The sequence below is a fragment of the Megalobrama amblycephala genome, linkage group LG17, assembly GCF_018812025.1.
Source record: "Megalobrama amblycephala isolate DHTTF-2021 linkage group LG17, ASM1881202v1, whole genome shotgun sequence".
Taxonomy (NCBI): Eukaryota; Metazoa; Chordata; class Actinopteri; order Cypriniformes; family Xenocyprididae; genus Megalobrama; species Megalobrama amblycephala.
The window spans coordinates 34,895,116-34,904,321 of record NC_063060.1 but is presented as its reverse complement, the minus strand read 5'-3'; the positions used below and the strand labels follow the sequence as shown (position 1 = coordinate 34,904,321).

The 9,206-nt window shown below is 38.0% G+C and overlaps 1 protein-coding gene across 1 annotated transcript; it reads right to left on the bottom strand.

The window, feature by feature from the left end:
• Window positions 1-3,313: 3,313 nt before the first annotated feature.
• Window positions 3,314-8,848, bottom strand: tcea1 (transcription elongation factor A (SII), 1). The gene is made up of 10 exons (XM_048164095.1): window positions 8,444-8,848; window positions 7,833-7,895; window positions 7,637-7,742; window positions 7,015-7,114; window positions 6,719-6,864; window positions 6,306-6,362; window positions 6,016-6,170; window positions 5,766-5,912; window positions 5,614-5,685; window positions 3,314-3,862 (listed from the first exon to the last, which is right to left on the bottom strand). Exons 1-10 carry the CDS (start codon window positions 8,732-8,734, stop codon window positions 3,854-3,856), a joined length of 1,146 nt encoding a protein of 381 aa, XP_048020052.1. The 5' UTR covers window positions 8,735-8,848; the 3' UTR covers window positions 3,314-3,853.
• Between the last annotated feature and the right edge of the window lie 358 nt (window positions 8,849-9,206).

Here is a 9,206-nt window from a genome sequence, read left to right as displayed (position 1 = left end):
CATTTACCATGTAAATAATGAATCAAAATGTTCCGCATAGCCCCAGGGGTTTCTGTTTGGTCTCTATTTACAATGGAGTGTAACAGTGCTGCCCACTCACTCACTCTCTCTGCTCTGGAGAGGATGCACCTGGGAACCTCACAAAAGAACCTAGAAGCAAGTGTCCTCCCTATTTAGCCCTTTCTAAGAGCAAAGTTTGTGTATCCATAAAGAGCATTCATAATGTAAACATCTTTTCCCATTAAAGAATGGGTGAGCTTCTCTCCTTAACATCTTAAACTACTGTAAATGATGAGCAAAGATTCAGTGGTCTAAGGACGAGATAAACCATCACCTCCTGCTTTCCATATGCACAAAAGGACGTCAAGAACAACCACCAAAGGGTTGTTTGTTATTCAGATGAGACATTGCTAATGCAAGGGGCTTGTTAGGACATCAAGGCGGCAGTGGGTATTACGGCAAAATCATTTGAGAAGAGAGCGATAGAAATTGACAAAACTGAGCGACATGTCATCTGCCTGCAAATGGCAAGTACTATCCACTTTGTATTGATTGTTGACGTCAAAAGTAACATTGCCATGACTGATCAGATATGCTTTTTTCTTTACGACATTATCGTATCATGATAAATTTGTTAATGGTGAATGCTGTTTATTGCTCGTAAAGTGAAGATTTTGATCTGCCTAGTTTTTTTTTGAGAAACTGACCTCACAGAAAAAGAGCAAACATGACCTCTACCAAACAACTATATAATCTGTTTAAAAAAATTAAATGTTAACACTTTATTTTACAGTGTCCTTATTACACAATACATGTAGTTACTCTAATAATAACAATAAATTATGCATAATTGCATGCAACTAACCTTAATCTTAACCCTGACTCTATAGTAAGTACATGTAGTTAATTATTACTACTCGGTACATAAATGTATTACACTGTTACCTTAAATTACACGGCTACCTTAAAATGAAGTGTAACCAATAAAAAAAAAAAATCTAAATCAAAATCAATTTGAGATTTTATGGATGGGTAAAAAAAAATGAATCAAGATCCCTATCACACATAAAAATCCAAAAATTTCCAAGAGAGGAAAATTTGATGTTTATCTGCTTACCCCCAGCGCATCCAAGATGTAGGTGACTTTGTTTCTTCAGTAGAACACAAATGATGATTTTTAACTCCAACCGTTGCCGTCTGTCAGTCAAATAATGCTAGTGGATGGGAACTTCTACTATAAGAGTAAATAAAACTTGCATAGACAAGTCCAAATTAAACCCTGCGGATCGTGACGATACATTGATGTCCTAAGACACGAAATGATCGGTTTGTGCGAGAAACCGAACAGTATTTATATCATTTTTTTAACTCTAATACACCACTATGTCCAACCGCGTTCAGTACTCGTTAGTAAGGTCTGATCGCGCTCTGACAGCGGCAGTGATGTCTCACACTCACTGAAGTATATGCGCGAGACATCACTGCCGTTGTCAGAGCGCGATCAGACATCACTAAACGAGTGCTGAATGGAGTTGGGCATAGTGGTGCATTAGAGTTAAAAAATGATATAAATACTGTTCGGTTTCTCGCACAAATTGATTGTTTCGTGTCTTAGGACTTCAATGTGCCGTCACGATCCGCAGGGTTTAATTTGGACTTGTCTATGCAAGTTTCATTTACTCTTATAGTAGAAGTTCCCATCCACTAGCATTATTTGACTGACAGACCACAACGGTTGGAGTTAAAAATCATCATTTGTGTTCTACTGAAGAAACAAAGTCACCTACATCTTGGATGCGCTGGAAGTAAGCAGATAAAGATCAAATTTTCATTTTTGGGAGAACTATCCCTTTAAAGAGTTTTTAATTTGACTGTTTAAAAGTCAAAATTCTGTCATCATTAAATCTTAAAAGGAAACATAAGGATCTTTACATATATTCCTGGTTTCACAGAAAAGGCTTAAGCTATTCCCAGACTAAAATGCATGTTTGAGCTGTCTTAACTCAAAGCAACTTGCGCTAATAAATCTTAAAATATGTCACTGCCATTGTTTTGTCTCAAGATTCACACCAGTAATATTTTTTTCCTAAGGCATGTTTATAAAAGCTACTTAAATATCCTAATGGAACAAAGGCCTAATCCTGGCTTATTCTAAGCCCTGTTTGTGAAACCAGGCCTAAATGTAACTGCAAAACCTCAAAATAACAACACCTGACAAGAGCCTATAAAGTGACCTTGCTCTAATGGCTCGTTTCCACCGAGCGGCATGGTTCAGTACGGTACATGATTTTTGCCGTTTCCATTGTCAGAAGTTGTGAACGGTAACCCAATTCCGAACCGTACTGTACCGCTTTTTTGGGACCCTTCCGTTGGGTACCTACACTAAAAAATGTTGGGTTAAATATGGACAAACCCAGCAGGTTGGGTTAAAGGGCACCTATTATGCCCTCTTTCACAAGATGTAATATAAGTCTCTGGTCTGGTCAAGTTTCAGCTGAAAATACCCCACAAATTTGCCCCTATTTGGGGGTGAGCAAAAACATGCCTTTTACTATACTATATTGCTGGCTAAAAAAATAAATCCAAAATAGCTGGGTGAAAACAACCCAATCCCTGGGTTTGTCCATATTTAACCCAACATTTTTTTAGAGTAGCACAATAGTACCAAAGTACCGGTGTTGTGCTGAATTTCGACTCCCTGCCAAATTATTATCCCCCTTCATTGAAGTCGCTACCTGATTGCCTAATCCCTCCCCCACACGTAATCCCTTAATTTACCAATACTAGGGGAGTAATAATTTGGTGGGGGTCGGAATTCGGACAACACCGGTACAAAAAGGGTGGAGCTACTCACTGAAGAACATTGATTGGTTGACAGAGAATCGTCACTTGCATGTGCTACAAGGGGAATGACAACACAATACCATGGCAACACAATGTGTATTTTTTGGCTGTTTTGCCTTGGAGGCTTTAGCCTTTGCTCAAACAAAGCTGATGTATGTCATCCATTGTTGTGTACTGTCACTTTCTTCTTCACGCAAGAATGACGTCGATCGCTACTTTCCAGTATACACTACGCCTACCGAGTAAAGGTACTGTTGGTGGTGGAAACGCAAGCCAGATCAGGGTCTACCATCCCGAATCGTACTGTACTGTACTGTACTGAACCGTACTGCTCGGAGGAAATGAGCCATAAGACTATCCATTTGCTTGTAAATGATTTTATGAGGAGCAATAAAATAAGAATTGACAAGTAAACCAATTGCCTCTAATGTGCTATCTTGTTAAAATGATGTATAAATCACACTCGCCATCAATCTTTAAAACATTTTACTCCTGAAAGTAAAAGCCATGTACACAGTAAAAATTTGAAGATCATGCATATAAATATTTATAAGAGTGACAAAGAGACTCAAAGTATCTTCCAAATGAACAAGGTAAAAAAAAAAATCTTGAGCCATTACCAAAAGCAAATATACGCTAAAAGCATTTTATTTAAAAATGGGTAGGTTTGTCAAGGAAAATTAAATAGTTTTGACTAGTTTTCATTAGGGCAAAGCAAAACTATCTAAATATGAACGTTGTCAAAATGTTTATCTACGTATATAAAAAGTGATGGTAAAGAAAACAGAAATCCGACAACATTGATCATAGTCCAAAGGCCTATGGCCTAGCTATACGTCAAGTTAAAACACAGGACATGAGTTTGTGGACCATTATAATGAAACAAACAGATGATGGGATCTATTGTGGCCTTTGTACATCAGGTGCGCCATTGAATTGTCGTCAATGATACAGAAACGTGGTCCTGGAATTTAGCTACATCTCCAAACAAAGAGAACAACCCCCAACTTCAGCAGAACTGTGGAAATAGATTTGATAGACACACCGTTAATTACATGCATCATGTTTGTAGGTAATATAAAGTTATCAGTGCTAGGGGTGGGAATCTTTTGGTACTTCAATTCGATACATGCATAGATTTGGTTCTAGTTTTGTGTTTTTTTTCTATTTGACTGCGGTAGACAGTTTAATAGGTCTTGAAGAAAACAATCCAACTGAACTAAATGTGAAACGAAGTTTTTTTCTTCCCATTTTAGTCAACGCAATATTATAAAACAAACTGCAATCATTATACACGTGACTGACAGTCTTCTGTAATAAAGAAAGGCAGGCAAGTTCATTTTATTTTTGATATTAAAAATAGGAACAAAGAAGCAAATTACAAACAATAGGACAAAACAATAGAAAAAAATATACAAATTAAATAAAGTTTTTCAGGTTCAGTAGCCTAAGTTTATTTAACGTATTAAATACTACAGAAATTAAGTAATCAATTGTAAAAAATATAACAATATAGTCTTCACTATATGAATTAAATATGAATTGATTCATATTAAAAGACACAAAAATGATTCAGTCAAAAGCAGTGAGTGATTTTTTTTATTAACATTAATGAAACAGAAAACAACAGTTTATGATGCTGCTGTCCCTTTAAGAATGAATGCACGGATCTAATATATTGTTACACATCCAATTTTCTGCTAACTTTCGCATAGCACATAACAGACTGCGTTTACGTGAATATTCCACACGATGTGCAGTTTGATAAGTTACTGACATGTTAGAATGTTATTAAACCACAATAAGCCGTGAAAAAGGACTCAATGCAGTGCTTGTGCTGATGGACACAGCCGCAGCGTGAGCACAGATGCATGCAATCCCGAATTCAGTTATCTTTCACAGCTTGTTGCACTTGCATGGTCCAGTAAACACACCAATTGACTGAGTCGGCTGTGTGTCCGTCAGTGCAAGCAATGCATTAAAGGTGCTAAAGAGGATGTTTTGCTTTATACATTTTTGCAATATTACTTGAAACTGTCTTTACTAACTGATAAAAGACTATTTATTAGGTGCACTGAAAGGAATAATATTAATATACATCATCTGTGCACGAGGTAGGGCCTTAAAAACATCAGCCAATCGTTTACGCGATCATCGCGTAAACGATTGGCCCTCTGGCTTGTCAATCACTGCCGTGACGTTCCTTGTGAGAGACGTGCGCGGATTGGCCCTCTGGCTTGTCAATCACTGACATGACGTTCCTTGTGAGAGACGAGCGCGGCTGCGCGCTCCAGTAACTTTCCACACTCCACAGGCGCCGCGTGCAATGTTTTTGTCAGGAGACAGGAGTAACAACTGCAGATTATGAGTTACCTGCGGTGAGTCCGACATAATGAATCCACTAACACGACACAGCGAATGCCGGTGGTAAACACTCGTGTTCCAATACGAGTTTTGGGAGGCGTTCCCTCGAAATTCTTACGCATGCGCTCATTTCAAAAACTCAGTAACAGTCTTTGGTTTCTCAGTCGATGAAAAGATCCTCTTTAGCACCTTTAAGTCCTTTTTCGTGGTTTGTTGTGATTATTAACTAACGTGTCAATAACTTTAAGTAGTACCAAGAAGTTACAGAAGTGTAACACCTTAGAAAATCAATTTTTTAAATTTGTGAATCGGTAGAAGACGAAATCGTCATTCATATGTGAATCGATTTCCACCCACCCTTAATCAATGGGCGCAACACTAGAAAACAGCAAAACAAACACATACCTTCCACCTATTTCCACATTCATTGCAGAAGACGAATGTTGTCATCGGTTCATCAGCACTTCGAGTTTGAACCTAAAGAAAGATTTGTGTTCATAAAATGTATATATAAAAATCAACTACACAGATATTCCTGAAACACTGTCTGTGGTTACCTGGGTGTATGTACACTTCTTCTTTTTGCACTTCCCGCAAGTGAACAGGTCAGTCTGGGTGCCCCCAGAAGTGGCCACCTGGTGATCCCTGATGGCCTCTTTGGTCAGATTCTTACGCATCTCCTTCAACTCATCGCTTGCCATTTCCTGTTGGATTTAGATTTCCACACTGTCACCTCTGAGAGAACACGTTCCTATAACGATCATAAAATGGCAAAGTGAATAGGCTACCGTGTCACCGTTTCCTCACCTCCGCTGTCATTTTCGCTATGCGGTCTGGGCTCACATTCCCACACAGCACGTTCCTTCTCAGGTTGGGATTCTTTGCATCCTTAAGATTGGAGATTCGGCTTCGTACGCGATTCTTATATTTCATATCAGTATTTTTGAACTCCGAAAAAATACGTGCAAGTTGGTCAAGGAAATGCATGTAGAATGTATATCATGCTGAGAACTAATATTTTTTACATACATCAATAATCAGACTTTACACACATTTCATAACAATAATAACTGTTAGGATGAATACGAAAAGGATATATTCTTCAATCTGAGCTCCAAGCTCATCACAATCAGCACCAATCGCAATGTGATCATCTGGAGAAAAAAAAAAACATTAAAAACAAAAGAAAATTATAAACGTATTTTAATAAAGTGTGTGTGTATTTATATATATTAATACAACTGCTTTAAATCTTTTTGTTTAATGTTTTATTCTAAAAATCACTCACAAACTAAACTAAATTACTAATTTAATATTTAATACACCAATTATCATCACTAATAACTATTGAGTAACTGTTAAATCAAAATATTCCATGCATTTTGCACCATTCATACAAGTCTGATAGTATGAATTGTAATTCAGAAAGATTCCAAATTAGTAACAAGTCTAAATACTCTTGGCAAGACACTGTATGTTTACTTAGTAAGAATTGCCTGCTATGACTTGCCTCCTGTTTGCAAAGCACTTGACAACATCTCCCTGCACTTGATACGGACTGAGTCAGATGTGCCTGGTGCTCGTGGGAAAGTGGCTATCAACGTGTTGGGTGTAACATCGGCAGACTCGCTCTTACTGCTAGAATTACTGCTTGAGCTGAGAGAGAAGATAACAAAGAGATAGAGAAAAAAGGAATAAAAAGCAAGCCAGAGTTAGATCTATAAAGTCTTATTTAGGGCCAAAGATCAAAAGCGATATGATTATTTAGTTTTATAATAATCTCATGAGCATTTTTGTAGTCAGTACCTCTCCTCTCTGGGCTCCGGGCTGGCTTGAGATGGCGAGACCACTGGTGTTGTGCGTTCCTTCTTTTTCTCCTCCGAGCTCTTATCCGCAGCAGGTTCATCTGGATGTCAAAGCCACTCTTTAGTCATTTCATAAGTGTAATGCTACAAATGTTCAGAAATCATAAATAGAACCTCAAAATCTAGGACACTGTACAAAAGGAAAACCTGCAGTTGCTACCACATACAGGCAATTAGTGGTATTACAACAACAAAAACCCATAGTAACTCATATTATTGTTAAATAACTAAATGAGAAGTTTGAATTATACATAATGTATCCATATACAAATATATTATACGTACAACCCCCCAAATGTATTTGGACACATAAGCCACACTTAATGTGTGCATGTTATTACATTATATAACAGAATATCAAACCAAGTGTCATTTATTTTAAAGAAATAGAGCACCTTTAAGTCAAGTATTTTTGTATAAAGGTATATAGTGTAATAGTCATAGTTAATGTGATAAAATACACTTGCTAGGAACCTTAGTGTAACTTCATACATCCCCTAAAATCACCATTAGTATAGTTGTTCTTACGCATGCATTTACATTAAAATGCCAGTGTCATTTACCCAGCAACTTCTTCCAGGACTTGATCAAGGACTTGGCCAGTGAGGTCACTTCATCGTCTGTGCTCTGCTTGCGGATGGCATTGACCGACATCCCGATCCTCGTGGACTGTTTATAAAGAAAAGCAGAGGGAATGTCTCGTTACATGTACTTCAGTACTGAAGCGAGAATGGTGTGCAGTAAACAGGGTGAACATACCTGCAGAAGCTCCAGGGTCATGGGTATATTCTTTAGTTCCTTTAGTAAGTCCAGTGCACCAACCTAATAAAAAAATACGACTTACTAAAATGCATTTCATCATGATACTTTAATATACACAATAAAATGTATGGGAGCCTCAGTAGTAACGTTACATGCGCATTCTTACGGAGACGTCAACAGTAGTCGCTTTGCAGCCTAACTTTTGCAAATTATCCACTCTCTTAACCTTACTCACTTCACTGCCACGATCTGGCTAAAATCTTGTGTTCAATATGCTTGTATATATATCTTTATCTAGTTTGTTTTCGAGATGAAATCAGTTGCATTACTGCCTCCCGCTGACTAACCCCTTGTATTTATCCGCGCTAACAGAGGCTAATGTTGCTAATTTTCCCGCTAAGCGTCGAGTTTGTTAACCACTAAACTAAACCGCTATATACTGCACACACCTGAGCATTAACCACTAAATCTATTCACAAAACATCCCGCCAGTTTCGCTGCTGATTATGAAATTAGTTCTTCTTCATATGTAGCTGTTAGCTTGCTATGTATCAATGTAGCCTCGTCTAGTACGAGACAGGGAATTCATTCATGACAAAACACCTCACCCCGTTCTTCTTCTGTGCCATTTTATCCATCTTCTTTGCGATCCGGATGATCTCTTCCTCTTCTTTCTTACCCATTATTGATGATTGAAATATTAAATTTAAACGAAGTATATATATTAAAAAAACGTAGAAGCACACACGGACACACCACTCCACCGGCGGCGAACGCAGCAGCTCTGGCAGGAAGGCGTTTCTATGAAAAGCCCAGGCATTACTAATCAACCCATTGACTAGAAGCGTCCATCGATGTAAAGCCCAGGCAACATTAATCGAAAAAATAAGAACGCGCATCACATTAATGAACTGCTTCCAGCTTATTACATGAAAGTTACACAGATAAGAGGCTAAAATGGTATACACATTGCTTGTTAAACCGTTTGAATCGTATGGTATGGAGGGGGTTGTGCTAAAAGAACTATGGTGAGATCCCTGCAACCTCTATGTGCAACACTAGAGTGCGCTCGTGCTCGTTTTACAAACTACAACCGCGGACAACGTGACAACAACAGGTTTTGATGTCGGATGAGGTGGTAATGCACTTAGATTCTTCTGCCTTGAATATATTGTCTTCAAAATCAGTTAGTGTGGATATAGCACTGTAAATGAAGTATTTGTTGCGCATTTTAATCCTCTGGTCCTCTTCGGTCAAAAATGACCGCCATAGGAAATGAATGGGAAATACAAACAAATACTAAAACTCAGAGAAACTTTCGGTGGTACAAACTACAAATCGGCCACTGTGCAGAAAAAAGTGCACAACAAT

Coding starts and splice junctions, on each gene's coding strand:
- tcea1 (XM_048164095.1), bottom strand. CDS start 8,734: ATGCGCGTTCTTATTTTTTCGATTAATGTTGCCTGGGCTTTACATCGA. Junction 6,363..6,718: donor AAGTGCTTTGCAAACAGGAG/GCAAGTCATAGC, acceptor TTTTTTCTCCAG/ATGATCACATTGCGATTGGT. Junction 6,171..6,305: donor TGGAGCTCAGATTGAAGAAT/ATATCCTTTTCG, acceptor ACCAACTTGCAC/GTATTTTTTCGGAGTTCAAA.